At 54.4% G+C, this 17753-nt stretch overlaps 1 protein-coding gene across 1 annotated transcript in view; it reads left to right on the top strand.

Moving 5' to 3' along the window:
* CPNE5 (copine 5) overlaps positions 1 to 17753 on the top strand; it is a 181423-nt gene that overhangs the window by 30911 nt on the left and 132759 nt on the right. Inside the window, exons 2-3 of the mRNA XM_075910080.2 lie at positions 779 to 819; positions 6174 to 6220. Of these exons, the coding sequence (XP_075766195.1) occupies positions 779 to 819; positions 6174 to 6220 (88 nt within the window). The remainder of the gene's footprint in view (positions 1 to 778; positions 820 to 6173; positions 6221 to 17753) is intronic.

Here is a 17753-nt window from a genome sequence, read left to right as displayed (position 1 = left end):
CTCCCTGCCGGCCAATTTGCTCAGCTGTGGCGCTCAGCTGGCCGGTTCTGCCCCACTTCCTCTCCTGATCTTCCCCGGTCAGCCCCCCTGCACTCCCCCAGCTGTGCTTCCCATCCCCGCTTCCTCCTGGCCAGCCCCGCAGCCCCCGACCCCCACCTTCCCCACAGCACTGCTTCCTGCTGGCCCGTTCCTCTTCCTGATCTCCTCCGGCCAGTGCCGCTGCACCCCTCCCCCCGCTCTGCCAGCTCTGCTTCCCGCCCCCCCTTCCTCCTGGCCACCCTCGCAGCCCCCGATCCCCCCCAGCTGTGCTTCCCATCCCCCCTTACTCCCAGCCAGCCCCGGCCCCTCCTGGCCGGTCCCCCTCCCCTGATATCCCATGGCCAGCCCCGTTCCGCCCGACCCCCCCCCCCGACCAGCCCTGCTTCCCGTTGGCCTCCCCATCTCCCCCAGCCAGCCCCGTTGCCCCCCTCCCCCAGCTGTTTCCAGGCCCCTCCCTTCCCGGCCAGCACTGCTCCCTTCCTGGCCCCCCTTACCCCCCATGAAGCGTGTCTGTTTTTTGGTTTTCTCTGTGCACTAGAACCGAGGTGTGTTGACAGAGGGGGAAGAGGAGCAGGAGGCAGGGGTTTAAGGGCCAGGAGTCTACAGGAGGTTGGCAGTGGGAGGGAGCTAGGGACCAGGTGTGGCTCATGCCCAGAGCCAGTCTCCAAGCGGTGGGGACCTGTTTGCTGGGGAGCAGCTGGAGCCTCACCCTAACCTGTTCCCTTCTGCTTCCTTCTAGGCACCTCTTGGACAAGGACACCTTCTCCAAGTCTGACCCAAGTAAGTGACAGGGCTGTGCTGGCTGGGGCTGGGGCTATCTAGCCTGTTTTCTGGGTCCAGGAGCTGGTGAGAGCCAGAGGCCCCAGTGCTAGGGTCTGATTGGCAGAGTGCTGGGCCCAGACTCTGTAGCCCGCACGACCCGCCCTTAGCCCCCACGTGGGCTCAGCAAGTCATCCCTGAGACAGATCCACCTGGCTGCTGTGCAGAGCTTCCTGCGCCCCTGGCCCCGCGCTGGCTTTCAGTCCCTCCTGCTGCTGGGAGCTGGTCTCTGTATCTCACTCAACTCTCGCTTTTGCCCTCTAACCTGTCTGGGACACCGCTCTGGCCTGCCTCCTGCTCTGACCACTAGGTCTCACTCCCCACACTCCAGTGGTGATGTGCTAAGGGAGGCTGGGGGTCTTCTGTGCAACTGCTATTGACCCTGGTGGGGGGAGGCTGGAATACACGTGGGGCACTCAGAGGGTTGGAGCTTGGGATTCTCAAACGTGGGGGCTTCTCTAACCCCCTCCACCTCCAGGGGCTGCAGACTTAGGTGCGAAGGGGCAGGCTGCCAAGGAAGGGTCTCTGTCCCTGTTGGGAGCTGGGGTGGAGCCAGAGGCTTGCACACTAGGGTCAGGCAAGCAATGGCCAAGTGGGATCAGCCAGCCCACAGCGGGGAGGAAACCTTCCTGGAAAGGGATGTGCAAAGCTGTAGGAACGTCCACTCCAGGCCAGGCAGCCCCAGAGCACCCCCAAAGGGACACTCAGTGCAGGCCTTCGGGGGCAATGGGTCTCAGCACTGGGGGTTGGGGCACCAACAGGAAGACTCTGTGGGGAGCAGGGGAGCAGGGAGGGGGGCAGGGGTCTCGTGGTGGCTCTTTGCCAGATGAGATGAGGAGCAGTTGTGCAAAATTGGAACCCAGCAAAACCCCAAACGAAGGGCAGATGTTTGGGACCTCAGCCCGTGTCGGGTGACATGGGGCACTTGGCTTATTGTACCGGGACCCCTCCCCCCGTTTTAAAGCACGCTGAGTGCAGCCTGTGATCAGCTGGTGCTGCTGTGTGACGCGCCACTAGGATAAGCACAGGCCTGTGATGAAATACACTAACCCTGTGGGAGGCCCGGGTGGAAATTGCCTAGTAAGCATCCGCTCCATTCAGTAAATAGAGGCCAGCCCACAGCTCCTGGACTTGTTTCCAAATGGCTCTCTGCTGCGAGTGCCTCTCCGATCCCACTCTCCTCTGCTATTGCCCAGCCCGTTCTGGGTGTGAAATTAGCCATGAATCCCCCTGGGTCAGCTCGCTAGCAACCCGTGGGCCTGGCTGGCCTCCGGGAGTGGGAACGATGGCGGAGAGTCATGGCATGCGCACATGAGGCTGCACTGGAGCTGTTATCTGGGGAGGGGGCAGGGGCATTGGATGGCTCAGAGTTGGGGGTTGGGACTAGAGCGTCCAGGCCAGAAGGGACGGTTTGGCGGGGTCTCCGTCTGGTTCCCTGTGACTGACGCAAGCACGTGTACCAGCCTCAGGGCTCCCGCCCCATTGGCTGATTTCAGCAGCCACGTATCAGGGTTGAATGCCGCTGGCCCGTGGGCACGCCGATGGGTCTCGAGAGCTGCCCCCTCACACCACAGCAGCGCCCATTCCCAGCAGACCAGGTCCGTTGCCCCCTCGATTCGCCTCAAAGACAACTGCAGCCAAGCCCGCCTCAAACTGCAGACTGCTTAGCCAGGAGCAGGCAGTGGGAGCAGCTGCAAGGTGGACGCAGGTGCAGAGAGAGACTTTCTGCAATGAAAGGCTGTAACTTATTTGTGGAATAGAAGCTTCTATAACAAACAAGTTCAATGCGCCCTTTAAGGCTTCTGGGGTCTCTTGCTCCCCCAGCCTTCTGCCCCCTACCCCTGAGTCCAAGCTGCACAGGGATCCACTTCCTTCCTCTGGGGTGTTTTCTCCTCCTCCTCCCATGAGCTGAGAGCTGCAAACTCAGCCAAAGGGAGCAATCCGCTTGCATGGCCTATGTTCAGGGCGAGGGCAGACCCGCCAGCATCTTCCGCCCTCCTCGACAGCTCCCAATAGTCTATCTGGCATCGCTGGAGCTCTCTGGGGCAAGCCCTTCACACTGGTGGCCGTCTCTCCTGCCCATGGCCGGCTCAAGCCATTCCGGCGCCCCGGGCAGCGGGCACACAACGCATGCTCGGCTTCGCCCCGGGCGCACGGCGCACGCGCGGCCCCACCCCCCGGTGCACCATACAGCTGCAATCTGGCGCGCAGAGTCGGATTGTGGCTCTAAGGGGTGTTGCGCGGCCCCCGGTGCGCAGCGCCTGATGGCGGCTCTAAGGAGCAGCCCCGGGCGCGCGGTGCCTGATTACAGCTCTAAGGGGCACCACACAGCCCCCGGGCACGCGGCGTCCCTTGCAGCTGCCATCAGGCGCTCCCCATAGGTTGGTGCCCTGGGCAGCTGCCTGGCTAGCCCCCCTTAATCCGGCCCTGCTCCTGCTTATGGGTCCCTCCAGCACAGCAGTTCACAGTACAACCAGGCACTAGGGATTAGTGTGGGAGGGATTAACACCAGCAGCCAGTATTCCCTCTAACGTTTTCCATCCGTGGGCAGAATTCATGTTGTTTGTGCGCTGAGGCATGTGTGGCCCAATGGAAACACAGGCTGCTGGCCGTGGGCTTCTGCTAGTCAGCCGGGGGGCTCTTGACTCTCTCCGCTTACAGGGAACGCTTCTGGCAGCCACTTCCAAGCACTCGCACTCCAGGCACTGAACAAGCCCATACAAATCTCGTACCCCTTTGCACGCTCACACCCGGATGGGCGGGCCGTTCCCAGCTGTGGATCTGTCCATGTCCACAAAGTCACGGGCCCCTTGGTATGAGCTGGCGCCTGGTCTGCCAGTGTATTAGCACCTGCCTAACTGGCACTGGCTGCCCCAGCAGAGAGGTGGGGGGCTGAATGTCTCACCCCACCAGGCCAGGTCGCAGCAGGGGGCAGGCAGCTGCTGTCTGTGCCACAGGGCTCTGGGCCGCCAGCCTGCCCTTCCCACCGTCCCGGTCCTTGGTGTGGGACACACAGCCAGGACTAGCCTGCACGTGGGCCCTGGACGGGCCCTGAGCTGGGGCCTGGCAGCTCCCTTGGCCTGGTTCCCCAGGGGCAGGAGCCAGGGGCCAGCCCTGTGGCAGCAGCTCCTGGGGGGGGGGATCTGTGGAAGTCTGAGGCACAGGGACAGCCCAGCTGAGCCAGGCTGCTATGGAAACACTTCCGAAGGGGTCAGTGGGGGGTGCCGCTGTGGGAACTGGCTCAAGCACCTCAGGTGGGAAGGGTGCTGGGGGGCCCAAGCCCCTGCCCCTCCGGGCCTGGCTCTGTTGGGGCCGCAGTGCTGGGACGTGTGGGGTTCCTGGGCTGCCTGTGGCGAGGGGACAGGCTGCGGGGGCAGGCGCTGTAGCGCCCTGCAGACTCTGCCTGTGCTCACCCAGGCCAGGAGGGGTCTGGGCTCACCGAGGCCTCCCCCACGCCCACTCAGCGTTTGTGCCTGTGGGGGGCTTGCTCAGGAGCAGTGGCCAACGTGCTGCTAAGGGAGCCTCCGCGCTGGACCCCCACTCATTCCCAGCCAGGGGAGGGGCAGGGTGGCATCACACAGCTCCCCCCCATTCCCTGGCAGGGCAGGGCTCTGCACTTGGGGGTTCCAGCGCAGTGTGATCAGAGGAGGTGTCTCAGACCCTGACTGCACAGCTGCTGCCTCCTGGGCCAAGCCCAGAGAGCCATGAAGTGGGGGGCCTGGGGGGCTAATGAAGTGATCTTTGGCTACTTCTAAATGTGACCCGAACATCCCCCTTCAGTCACTGCATGTTTGCCAGGCCTGGGAGATTATGTCCCACGCTGCCTGTTTGCTCCCTGCTGGGGATGCCGAGCCCTGAGCAGAAAGGGCTTAGACCATAAGAACGGCCGTACTGGGTCAGCCCAAAGGTCCATCTAGCCCAGTGTCCTGTCTGCCCACAGTGCTCCATGCCAGATGCGCCTGAGGGACTGAACAGAACTGGAAATAATCAGGCAGTCTCTCTCCTGTCATCCATTTCCAGCCTCTGACACACACAGGCGAGGGCCACCATTCCTTACCCCGCCTGCCTAACAGCCATTGATGGAATCTAGCTAGCTCTTTTTTGAACCCTATTGAAGTCTTGGTCTTCACAACCTCCTCTGGCGAGGAGTTCCAGAAGTTGTCTGTGCACAGCATGAAGAAAAGCTTCCTTTTGATTGTTTTAAACCTGTTACCTGTGAATTTCATTGGTGACCCCTAGTTCTTCTGTTACAGGAACAAGGAAATACCTTTTCCTTATTCATTTGTTCCACGCCAGTCATGATTTTATCGACTTCTATTAGTCCCCCTTAGTCTCCTCTTTTCTAAACTGAAAAGTCCCAGCCTTTTGATTCTTTCTTCATATAGGCTTGAGGGCTTCAGAGACAAGGCACCCTTCACCCCAGCTGGGTTTGCCCTGGGCAGTGGGGGGATGTAGTTCGCAGTGCAAAGCCCCCTCCATGGGCTGTGAACCCCCATTCCCTGGACAGGCGGTGTTCTAGGTTTGAAGCTCTGTGGAGCCTGGCACCCTTGGAGCTGGCCAGGAGCTGGTTCGTGGCTGTCTGCCCTTTCCCCAGCGATACTCAGGCTGAGGGAGGGGCAGGTGAGCCAGCCCCATCATCCGCTCTCCTGAGGAGGGAGCTGGGGAGTGTTGGCTGGAATTCCCCAGGCTGGGCTGTGCTGGGCTCAGAGGTTTCCTGCTGCCGTGACTCAGAATAATTCCTGTTGGCCTTTCCACTGCCGCTCCATGTGGCAGCCACAAAGCTGGGCAAGGACTCTGTGGCCTGGGTGAACGCAGCACGGCTCCTCCTAGGCCTGCTGCAGGAGGCCTCTCCCCTCCTCGGAGCTGCATTAGGCAGCTTAGCCTCAGCTCAGCCTCCCTGGCGCTGATCTGTGGGACAGGAGGGCAGCAGGCATCTCAGGTGTGTCCAAGCAGGGCAAGTGTGTGCAGTAACGCGTGTGCTAGGGGAGCACCCCACCCACCCTCTGTCTGTCTCCTCTTTGGGGTGGGGAATCTCTCTTAGTAGACCTGTGACATGAGGTGGCTCTGGTCTGGGTGGGAGCAAACTAGGAGCTAGTTGCAGTGCAGCTAATGCTGATCAGTGGGGAGGTGTCAGATGGGGGGAGGCCAGAGAGACCCTCTCAAGGGACCAGTTTTTTACTTCCAAATCACAGCAACGACTTTAGGGTCCTGCCCTCTGGAAGGCTACAGTGTGCTGGTCCCTTGGCCCCAAGGAGAGGAACATGCCAGTTCAGCTCTGCCCACGTTAACCCACTTTCTGTTCTCTCTCTCCGCAGTGTGTGTGCTGTACACCCAGGGCATAGAGACCAAGCAATGGCGGGAGGTAAGAATGGGGCTGTCTTCCCTATTTTGGTGGGAGAAGTGGGGCCTGATGAGGTGAGGGTGGGAGAGGCAATTGCATGGCTCCCTTGCCAGTTCTGCTGTTGATTTGCTGTGACCTTGAGTGAGTCTCCTCAGTGCAAAAGGAGATTCCTGCTGCTGCCCTGGGATCATCTGCAAGGCGCTTTGAGAGCCTCACGACGGGGCCCCAGACAAGGACAAAACATTCAGCAAAAGGAATAAGAGAAGTCTGGAGGGATGCAATGGGAGGGATTCCCTGCCCCCACATCCTGCCCCATAAAGGTCTCAGCTGGCTCAGATGAAACTCTTGCCAGAGTCTCCTGAGGGTGGACTATGGCAACTCAGGCCAGCCCTTGGGTGGGTCAGCAGTGCAAACCGGACCAGCAGTGCTCCTGGCCTTGGGCTAACCCCTCCCCACTGCGAAGCCAGCAGAGTCGTGCCACAGTGACACACAGTGCAGCTCGGGGCTCCAGCCTGGGCATCGAGGGCATCCAGGGAGCGCGCTAGCGTGCATTGGCTCTGGATGGGCGTCACGGCGATGGAGTTTGGGAGCGGTGCTGGTTACATTAGCGGAGACTCTGGCCAGGGCAGCCAGCCCAGCAGGGAGGCCAGCAGGCATCTGAGCTGGGTGTCGCAGGGGAGACGAGAAGGAGCACAGCACTTCTGACTGACTTCCCAGCTGACGGAGCATTCAAGACTGGACCGAGTCAGCCTGTGGATGGGGTGATGTGCAAAGAGCTGCTTGCTGGAGCAGGCGCGCGGCGTGTGTATGTAATATACCAGGTTGGTCTGAAAAGGGTCAAATCAGGGTGAATTGCTTGGAGAGGGCTACTTACAGCCCAAGACAAGGGTATTCCTCTATAAGGGTCTGTCTACACTACAAAGTTAATTCAAACTAACAGCTGTTAGTTCGAATTAACTTTCATAGGCGCTACACATACAAACCGCTAGTTCGAATTTAAATCCAACTAGCGGAGCGCTTAATTCGAACTAGGTAAACCTCATTCTACAAGGACTAACGCCTAGTTCGAATTAAGTAGTTCGAATTAAGGGCTGTCTAGCCTCTTAATTCGAACTAGTGGGAGGCTAGCCCTCCCCAGCTTGCCCTGGTGGCCACTCAGGGCCAAACCAGAGAAACTCTTCTGCCCCCCTCCCGGCCCCGGAGCCCTTAAAGGGGCACGGTCTGGCTACAGTGCTTGTGCCAGGTGCAAGCCTGCCAGCACCCAGCTAGCAGACCCTGCACCTGGCACGGCATGAGCCAGCCACCTGCTGCCACCCAGCCCTCCGCCTCTTCGCAGGACCAGGCTGGCAGCTCTCAGGAGCCTGCCCGGGGCTGCAAGAGGCGGGCGCCCGCCTGGTCTAGTGTGGAGATCGTGGACCTCATCGAGGTTTGGGGGGAGGCCTCCAACGTCCATGATCTCCGCACTAGGCACAGGAATGCGGCTGTCTAGGGCAGGATACCTGCCAGCCTGGCCATCAAAGGCCACATGTGAACCCAGGAGCAGGTTTGCATGAAAATCAAGTTGGTCCAGTGAGACCCCCGATCCTGAGCCCTGAGCTTAGAACATAAGAGCATAAGAACGGCCGTACTGGGTCAGACCAAAGGTCCATCTAGCCCAGTAGCCTGTCTGCCGACAGCGGCCAACACCAGGTACCCCAGAGAGGATGGACCAAAGACAATGACCAAGCGATTTGTCTCATGCCATCCATCTCAGCCTTCCACAAACAGAGGCCAGGGACACCGTTCCTACCCCCTGGCTAATAGCACTCCATGTACCCAACCTCCATGAATTTATCTAACTTCTCTTTAAACTCTTGTTCTAGTTCTAGCCTTTACAGCCTCCTGTGGCAAGGAGTTCTACAGGTTGACTATGTGCTGTGTGAAGAAGAACTTTCGCTTATTAGTTTTAAACCTACTGCCCATTAATTTCATTTGGTGTCCTCTAGTCCTTATATTATGGGAACTAATGAGGAACTTTTCTTTATTCACCCTCTCCACACCACTTATGATTTTATAGACCTCTATCATATCCCCCCTCAGTCTCCTCTTTTCTAAGCTGAAAAGTTCCAGTCTCTTTAGCCTCTCTTCATATGGGACCTGTTCCAAACCCCTGATCATTTTAGTTGCCCTTTTCTGAACCCTTTCCAAGGCCAAAATATCTTTTTTGAAGTGAGGAGACCACATCTGTACATGGTACTGAAGATATGGCGTATCATAGTTTTATACTTCCCCTCCTCCCCCTTCCAGCTCTCCAGCTCCCTCCTCCCAGGTTTCCCCCTCCTCTCTTCTACCCTCTCTCTTCCCCTCTCCCACCTCCTTTTCTTAGTCTCCCCAGAGGTTAATCCCCCCCCCAGTTTTGTTAAATGAAGAGAGTTTCTATTTTTGAACACACGTGTCCTTTATTTTTTACATCAGTAAGTGGGGCTAGGGAGGGGTAAGTGGAAGAAGGGGAGGGAGGAATGGGGCACGAGCCCCCGATGGGGAGGACTGGCATGGCTCTGTGGGCTCCTCGGGGTGGAAGCTCTCCTGCAGGGCTTCCTGGATCCTGACAGCCCCTCCATTGATGCCCCCGGATGGCAGCCTGCGGCAAGTGCAGCCAGGCTGATGGCCGAGTGCTGTGATGTCCCAAGTGAGGACACTCAGGGCACTCCAAGCCAGGACTGCTTTGCTGTCCCTCGTTGAGGTAGACAAGCAAGCGGGGAACCCTGAGAACTGTCTGCCTGGGGTGGGGGTCGGGTCCCTTTAAGCACAGCCCTCGGCTAGCCTGAGGCAGCAGCTCCACACTCTAAGTCCTAACCTGATGCCCTGTCGGCACTGCTTCCAGCCAGCCTTAACTTCGGTTCAGGGTCCACTCAATGTGGACATGCTATTTCAAATTAGCAAAACGCTAATTCGAATTAGTTTTTAGGTCTAGATGCACTAGTTCGAATTAGCTTATTTTGAATTAACTAATTCCAATTAAGTTAGTTCGGATTAGTGCTGTAGTGTAGACATACCCTAAGGCATCAAACCAGTCACACAAAGCACGTCAGCTGCCAATCTAGTTGCACAAGAAAATCCTCTTAGAGACTCCAGCTTTACCTGTACCACAACCAGGACCACACCTTACACAAGTGAGAAGTTGTGAAAACCAATCTCACCAACTCTAAACAGGTTGTCCCAGTCCTAAAGGACCAGCCACAATGCCAGGTCAATGTATTCCTCAGATCTTACCCAAAAGAACGTACTGGGCCAGTCCTTTAGAATCTAAAAGGTTTATTATTAGAAGAAAGAAAAAGTTGAGAATGAGATTGTTAAAGAAAGCACATCACATACATCAATCCCCAAGATCAGCGAGAGGTCCTGTGGCACCTTTATAGACTAACACCGTGGTCCCCAACACGGTGCCTGCGGGGGCATTTGCATGCGCCCGCCAGGTGCTCGGGGCTGGGCTGGCCTGGCCCCGGGCACATGGCGCACGGTGAGCGCCGGCCCCGGGCGTGCGACGCTTGGCGGGGGGAGCGCCGGCCCCGGGCGCGCAGCGCTTGAGGGTGGGGGCGCCGGCCCCGGGCGCGTGGCTATGGGGGGGCCCCAGCCCCGGGCATGCAGCTATGGGGGGGGCGCCCCCGGGCATGCAGCTATGGGGGGGGCCGCCCCCGGGCGCGCAAGTGTCCCCGCCCCCTGGCACCTGGCGGGCGAACGGCCACGCCCCCTGGCGCCCGACAACCTCAAAAGGTTGGGGACCACTGGACTAACAGATTTATTGGCGCGAAAGCTTTCATGGGCAAAGACCCACTTTGTCACATGCATCTGACAAAGTGGGTCTTTGCTCACGAAAGCTTATGCTCCAATAAATCTATTAGTCTATAAGGTGCCACAGGACTCCTTGTTGTTCTTGCAGATCCAGACTACATGGCTACCCCTCTGATACTTATCAGTCCCCAAGTTCTTGATGCAGGCTCTTAGCAGAGATGTTACAAACTGCTAGCTTAAAAGTCTCTGGAGTACATCCTGTGTTAGGATGAGTCCGTGAATCCTTCTGGTCCCTCTGTCCTTAGCAAAGGTGCTCCTGGAGCACATGACCTACGAGGAGAGGCAGAGGGATTTGGGTTTGTTTAGTCTGCAGAAGAGAAGAGTGAGGGGGGATTTGAGAGCAGCCTTCAACTTCCTGAAGGGAGGTTCCAAAGAGGCTGGAGAGAGGCTGTTCTCAGTAGTGACGGATGCAGAACTAGGAGCAATGGGCTCAGGTTACAATGTGGAAGGTCTATGTTGGATATTAGGAAAAACTATTTCACTAGAAGAGTAGTGAAGTACTGGAATGGGTTCCCTAGGGAGGGGGTGGAATCTCCATCCCTAGAGGTTTTTAAGTCTCGGCTTGATAAAGCCCTGGCTGGGTTGATTTAGCTGGGGTTGGTCCTAACACAATGTTAGGGATCATTAAAAAAGGGGTTAGAGAATAAGACAGAGGGGTGGGGTTGGTCCTGCTTTGAGCAGGGGGCTGGACTTGATGTTAGACTTACTGGTCTGTAATTGCCAGGATCACCTCTGGAGCCCTTTTTAAATATTGGCATCATGTTAGCTATCTTCCAGTCATTCGGTACAGAAGCTGATTTAAAGGATGGGTTACAAACCACAGTTAGTAGTTCCACAGGTTCCCATTTGAGTTCTTTGAACGCTTGGGTGAATGCCATCCGGTCCTGGTCACTAGTTACTCATTTGTTCCAAAACCTCCTCTAATGACACCTCAATCTGGGACAATTCCACAGATTTGTTACCTAAAAAGAATGGCTCAAGTTTGGGAATCTCCCTAACATCCTCAGCCATAAAAACTGAAGCAAAGAATTCATTTAGTTTCTTTGTCTTTGAGTTGTTCTTTGGCATCTTGATCATCCAGAAGCCCCACTGTTTGTTTAGCAGCTTCCTGCTTGTGACATACTTAAAAAACATTTTGCTATTACTTTTTGAGTTTTTGGCTAGCTGTTCTTCAAATTCCTTTTTGGCTTTTTTTTATTACATTTTTACACTTAATTTGACAAAGTTTATGCTCCTTTCTATTTTCCTCACTAGGATTTAATTTCCACTTTTTAAACAATGCCTTTTTATCTCTCACTGCTTCTTTTACTTGGTTGTTAAGCCATGGTGGCACTTTTTTGGTTCTCTTACTGTGTTTTTTAATTTGGGGTATACATTTAAGTTGGGTCTCTACTATGGTGTCTTTGAAAAGTTTCCATGCAGCTTTCAGGGATTTTACTTTTGTCACTGTACCTTTTAATTTCTGTTTAACTAACCTCCTCATTTTTGTATAGTTCCCTTTTCTGAAATTAAATGCCACAGTGCTGGGCTGCTGAGGTGTTTTTCCCACCACTGGGAAATTAAATTTTATTACATTATGGTCACCATTTCCAAGCAAACCAATTATATTTTCCTCTTGGACCAGATCCTGTGCTCCACTCAGGACTAAATCAAGAATTGCCTCTCCCCTTGTGGGTTCCAGAACCTGCTGCTCCAAGAAGCAGTCATTTAAGGTATCAAGAAATTTTAGCTCTGCATCCCTCCTGAGGTGACCCAGTGTACCGTCATTATGGGGATAGTTGAAATCCCCTACAATTATTGAGTTTTGTATTTTGATAGCCTCTCTGATCTCCCTTAGCATTTCATAATCACTATCACTGTCCTGATCAGGTGGTGGATAATATACCCCTACTGCTATATTCTTATTATTAGAACATGGAATTACCACCCATAGAGATTCTATGGAACATTTTGGTTCATTTAAGATTTTTACTTCTACATTTTTTTTCACATATAGTGCCACTCCTCCACCAGCACGGCCTGTTCTGTCCTTCCGATATATTTGGTACTCTGGTGTCCTCATTCCACCAAGTTTCAAGACTTATCCAGAGTGTCGAGAGATGGGACCTGTCATCTCCCTGCATTCTTGAGACATTAACTGCACAGCTGTTCTGCTCTGCACACTCAGCAACCCAGTCTGCCTTCGGACCCTGAGACACATACTGCTCCTTTAGGGTGCATCCACACAGCACGGTTATTTCGAAATAATAATGTGAGCATCTACATAGCAATTCTGTTATTTCCAATTTATTTCGAAATAACAGACGGCTTATTCTGACTTCTGTAAATCTCATTCCATGAGGAATAATGCCTATTCCAAGATAGCTGTTTTGAAATAGCTGTAGTGTGGACTGCTTTGTTTTGAAATATCTCCTCCCCAGGGCCATTCAAACTAATTACTCCCCAATGCCTCCTGGGGCTCTAAAAATAGCACGTCCACAATAGGGGAGCCTGCTTCGGACTAATTTTGAGGCTTCCCTGTAGTGTAGATGTGCAGTTTCGAAATAAGCTACAGGCTTATGTACAAGATAGGGACTGTAGGTTTGTTCTTAAGTTGAATTTGTATGTAAGTCGGAACTGGTACATATTGTACCCCAGGTGTCCCCGATTCACTGAAACTGGTCAGTTTCAACAGCGGCTGAATCTGGACGCCTGGGACAGAGCAGCTGGGGCGCTGCCGGGTAGGTCCCCGCAGCGCCGCACCTCGGCGCTGCAGGGACCAACCCAGCAGCACCGCAGCTGCTCTACCCCAGGTGTCCCCAAGTCAGCCGCTGCTGAAACTGACCAGCAGCGGCTGAATTGGACACGCCTGGGGCAGAGCAGCTGGAGTGCTGCGGGGTTGGTCTGGTTGGCCGATCCTTGGCGTGGCGGGACCAACCCGGCAGCACCGCAGCTGCTCTACCCCAGGTGTCCCCAAGTCAGCTGCTGCTGAAACTGATCAGCGGCTGATTCCAGGAAGCCCGGGGCAGAGCAGCTCTGCCTCAGGCTTCCTGTAGTCAGCGCTGGTCAGTTTCAGCAGCGGCTGACTTGGGGACGCCTGGGGCAGAGCAGCTGGGGTGCTGCCGGGTTGGTCCAGTAGCGCTGCACCTCGGCACTGTGGGACCAACCCGGCAGCCCCCCAGCTGCTCTACCCCAGGCGTTGGCAAGAAAAGCCAGGGAGACACAGAGCAGACCAGGGAGACACAGAGCAGCTTTTCTTGCCGCGGAGGATGCGGGTGGCGGGTGGCGGGACTGCCGCGGCGCATCTCGTCGGTCTGCTGGCAGGGGGGGGCGCAGCTAGTGCGGGGTTCCCTCACCCCGTTCTTAACTAGGGATCCGACATAAGTCGGATCCACGTAACCCGGGGACTGCCTGTATTTCGGAGTATTTTTTCCAGACTAGCTTATTTCAAAACTAGCCTATTAGCCTGTCATAAGACGGGATTTTCAGGTCTCTTCTCCACATCAGTCTTCTCTCCTGAGCCTCCGGTCTCTTGCTCCGTCTCTCTCTCTCTCTCTCTCTCCTCCTACTGCCTCCCCCTCTCTCTCTCTCTCTCTCAGGTCTCCTCTGCCTCCTGCCTCTCTCTCCGTCTCTCTCTTTCTCTTCTCCCCCTCCTGCCTCTCACTCGGGGGACCGCGGAGCCCAAACAGTCACTTGTGCCACTTGCTCTCGCACGGTGGCCCGGCTCAGCAGCGCAGAAGTCAGCCGAGCGCGAAGGGTGGTGCGAAGGGGGGCGGGTAGTAACGTACACGGCCAGGCCCCGCCCCCTGGCCATGTATGTCACTGCCCCGCCCGTCTTCCCCTTCCGCCACGGTGCCCGGTTGACTTCTGTGCCGCTCAGCCTGGCCGTTGCGGGGGGCAAACGGCGCAAGCGGCTGTTTGGGCTCCCCCGTGGCGGCCCGGCTGAGCAGCGCAGAAGTCAGCCGAGCGCCATGGTGGGAGGTGAAGGACGTTACAGAGGCAACACCAAGCGTTACACCATTACAGAGTCACAGGCATTGCGCTACGATAGATACGATAAGTGTGCAGTACAGATGTACCCCCACAGAATCAACGTGGAGACATTCCTGTCCCAACACTGCATTCCCCGTAAGCTGGTCGAACACAGCCACGTGGTCACCACAGGGCTGTTTAAATTCCCTGACCATTTCCACTCCATCTGCAACAACTTTCAGTACATCTGAAACCAGCTCAAATCTGTCCACGCTGGATCTTTCCCAGGCAAAGTCAGTGGAGTCATTTTTAACAGAAACATTCTAGCTGTTAGGAACCAAAACAAATCTCTCCACCAACAAACTGCTGCCTTCGACAGACAGAAATTCATCCCCATCTCCCTTAACGTAATCACTTCCACATCCTTCAGGTAAGCAGGCTGCTTGCAGAAATTGCTGTGCAGATTCCTTTCCGTAGGACAGAGCTTGTTTAGGTAATTCCCCTTCACCTGGCACTACAGAAACATCGCTCTGCTGAGCCACAGCCAGCTCCTCCTGAGTTCCCCTTATGAACAGACTCATCCCTGGCCCCTCAAGCGATTTTCATACAACCCCCTGTGACAACACATCAGGGAGCCCCCGACCCTGCACCCCCATCTGCAGCCAGTGTGACTCCACCAGCCAGTAGAGTAGAAGGGTTTATTGCTTCTCAGAGAGATAGTGGCCTAGAATTGGTGTTAGCGCACACACCGAGAGCAGGCAGCCTTATTCCTCTGGAGCGGGGGCCTTGAACCCCCCTTTCCTGGGTCTCAAGCATCATCACTCAACCTAGCCCAGACTAACCCAGCTCCCCGGCCCTACCCCCCAGCCTGGGGACAGTTCCTGCCTCTCTTCTTTTGTCTCCCTCTGCCTTCTTATCTGCTCAGGCTGGGACTTTGGTGTCTATGGCCAATACACATGTGAAGTGAGTCACTGGGAATCGCACATAGCAACACGGCCAGGTGGGAACCCTGGGTTACAAGACAGACAGCACCCCCGCTACATCACACCCCCTTTCTGGCAAACAGATAGATAGACTTGCTAGGTAAAAGGTCAGCACTCTCCTTCCCTTTACAGCTTCCCTTACAGACACCCTTCAAGTTACCAGACTCAACATGCACTAAGGTAGGAATCATTTCCTCCTTGTTACGAGTTTCCAAATTGTCAGCGGGTACCACAATTAAATCTCCTTTCTTCTCTCCTTGTATCACCCTGACAGACAGCTGCTACATTCGTACCCAGCAACGCACTAGCAACTGGCAAAACACAAGCACCAGAACTGTTTGGTCTCTGGGGTTCTGTCATGACACCAAGTGGATGCAACCTAGTTAGTGTCAGTCTCTCAGCTTAGGACCATAGGGCTGGAAGAGACCTCAGAGAGCCATCAAGTCCAGCCCCCTGCCCTAGGCAGGACCAATCCCAATTAAATCAACCCGGCCAGGGCTTTGTCAAGCCAAGATTTAAACACCTCTAGGGATGGAGACTCCACCACTTCCCTAGGTAACCCATTCCAGTGCTTCCCCAACCTCCTAGTGAAATAGTTTTTCCTAATATCCAACCTGGACCTCTCCCACCACAACTTGAGCCCATTGCTCCTTGTTCTGCCATCCGTCACTACTGAGAACAGCCTCTCTCCATCCTCTTTGGAACCTCCCTTCAGGAAGTTGCAGGCTGCTCTCAAATCCCCCCTCACTCTTCGTTTCTGCAGACTAAACAGACCCAAGTCCCTCAGCCTCTCCTTGTAGGTCATAAGCTCCAGCCCCCTAATCATTTTGGTCGCCCTCCGCTGGATCCTCTCCAATGCGTCCACATCCTTTTTGTAGTGGGGGACCCAGAACTGGACACAATACTCCAGATGTGGCCTCACCAGAGCCGAATAAAGAGGAATAATGACATCTCTGGATCTGCTGGCAATGCTCCTCTTAATGCAATCTAATATGCCATTAGCCTTCTTGGCTACAAGGGCACACTGTTGACTCATGTCCAGCTTCTCATTCATTTTAATCCCCAGGTCCTTTTCTGCTACTTAGCCAGTCGGCCCCCAGCCTGTACCAATGCTCGGGATTCTTCTGTCCCAAGGGCAGGACTCTGCACTTGTCCTTGTTGAACTTCATCAGATTTCTTGTGGCCCAATCCTCCAATTTGTCTAAGTCACTCTGGACCCTATCCCTGCCCTCCAGCGTATCTACCTCTCCCCCCAGCTTAGTGTCATCCACTTAGTGACCATTCTCTTCCTAGGCTTGAGTTGTATCCAGAACCACCTCTGAGACAGATGTGTTGTCCTCAACCATCATGGGCTGAGAAGCATCGTCTGCCTGCTCCACAGACAAAGAACTGGAAAGAAACTTTTCTGCCACATGCCTGCTGCTGCAGTTTAACACAGTCAAACAATTGGAGATAGAAATGTAGCCGTGTTAGTCTGGGGTAGCTGAAGCAAAATGCAGGACAATGTAGCACTTTAAAGACTAAGAAGATGGTTTATTAGGTGATGAGCTTTCGTGGGCCAGACCCACTTCCTCAGATCAAATAGTGGAAGAAAATAGTCACAACCATATATACCAAAGGATACAATTAAAAAAAAATGAACACATATGAAAAGGACAAATCACATTTCAGAACAGGAGGGGGATGCCGCGGGGGCGGGAGGAGGAGGAAGGAAGGTAAGTGTCTGTGAATTGATGATATTAGAGGTAGGGAGAGTGGGATGTTTGTGAGCTAATGGTATAGAGGTGATAATTGGGGAAGCTATCTTGGTAATGGGTAAGACATCCTCTCCTTTGTTCCAGCACCCATGGCCAATATCAGAGACACTCCTGGAAATTGAGGCATTTTCCTCCATGGACAAATTGCTTAGCCCAGCAGATAAATTGCACACTGAGCTACTTCAAACGAATCATTTTTACCTTGTTCAAGTTCACTTTGAAAGACTTCACTTGCCCACAATCCCTCACCCTCACAAACTTTACTCTTTTCTCAACTAGGAAATAAGTTTCAACCTGACCATCATCTTTAATCTGCTCTAGAGAAACATTTTCCTTATTAGTGCTTGACGTAATTCCAGATTCACTTCTGAGACATTAAACAGTCATTAAGAAACTTCTTTCATAAATGTTCTGCGTTTGTGCACAGAGAGCTCTCTTCCCCAGACAAACATCTAGAGAAACCCTCCATTGCCAAATTACTGCCCTTAACAGACACAGGCTTAGGATCATTCCTTTCCTGTGCCTGGTTCCTGACACTAATTTGACTGAACAAAGCTTTAGTGTCCTCCCCATTCAAAAGACCCTTAGGCAATAACCTCTGTGCCACAGCTATAACTTCCTGTTTAGCACCATTGCTCGCTAGGTGGATCGAGGCCCACTCACGGCAGAGGATTATAATAGTCACACTCTGATCTGACAAGTAATCTCCCTCTTTGACGAGATCTGCTTTAATAAGGGTGATGTCAGAGGCTTTAATTTGCCCAGTGTAACTTTTACCATTGACTTTTATACTCTCTCTGAATTTCCCAGTGCCACTTCCATAGCCAGTCTTGACACCAAAATGGGGCCACCCTCTTCTGAGCCCACAGGAACAGCATTCACTTAAAAGGTGGCAGTGTTGGAACACATTAGGTTACACACAGGCAACCGTTCAGAGTTATACACCTCCCCTTCACAGATCCCCCTGTTACAGATAACACCGAAGAGTCGCATGTATAGTCGTTTGGGGGCTGGGTTGTGACATGAACCTAA

This window comes from Pelodiscus sinensis, chromosome 27 (genome assembly GCF_052426305.1).
Source record: "Pelodiscus sinensis isolate ZL-2025 chromosome 27, ASM5242630v1, whole genome shotgun sequence".
In the NCBI taxonomy this organism is placed as follows: domain Eukaryota; kingdom Metazoa; phylum Chordata; order Testudines; family Trionychidae; genus Pelodiscus; species Pelodiscus sinensis.
The sequence above is the reverse complement of the archived record's forward strand: the minus strand, read 5'-3'. Positions and strand labels throughout refer to the sequence as shown.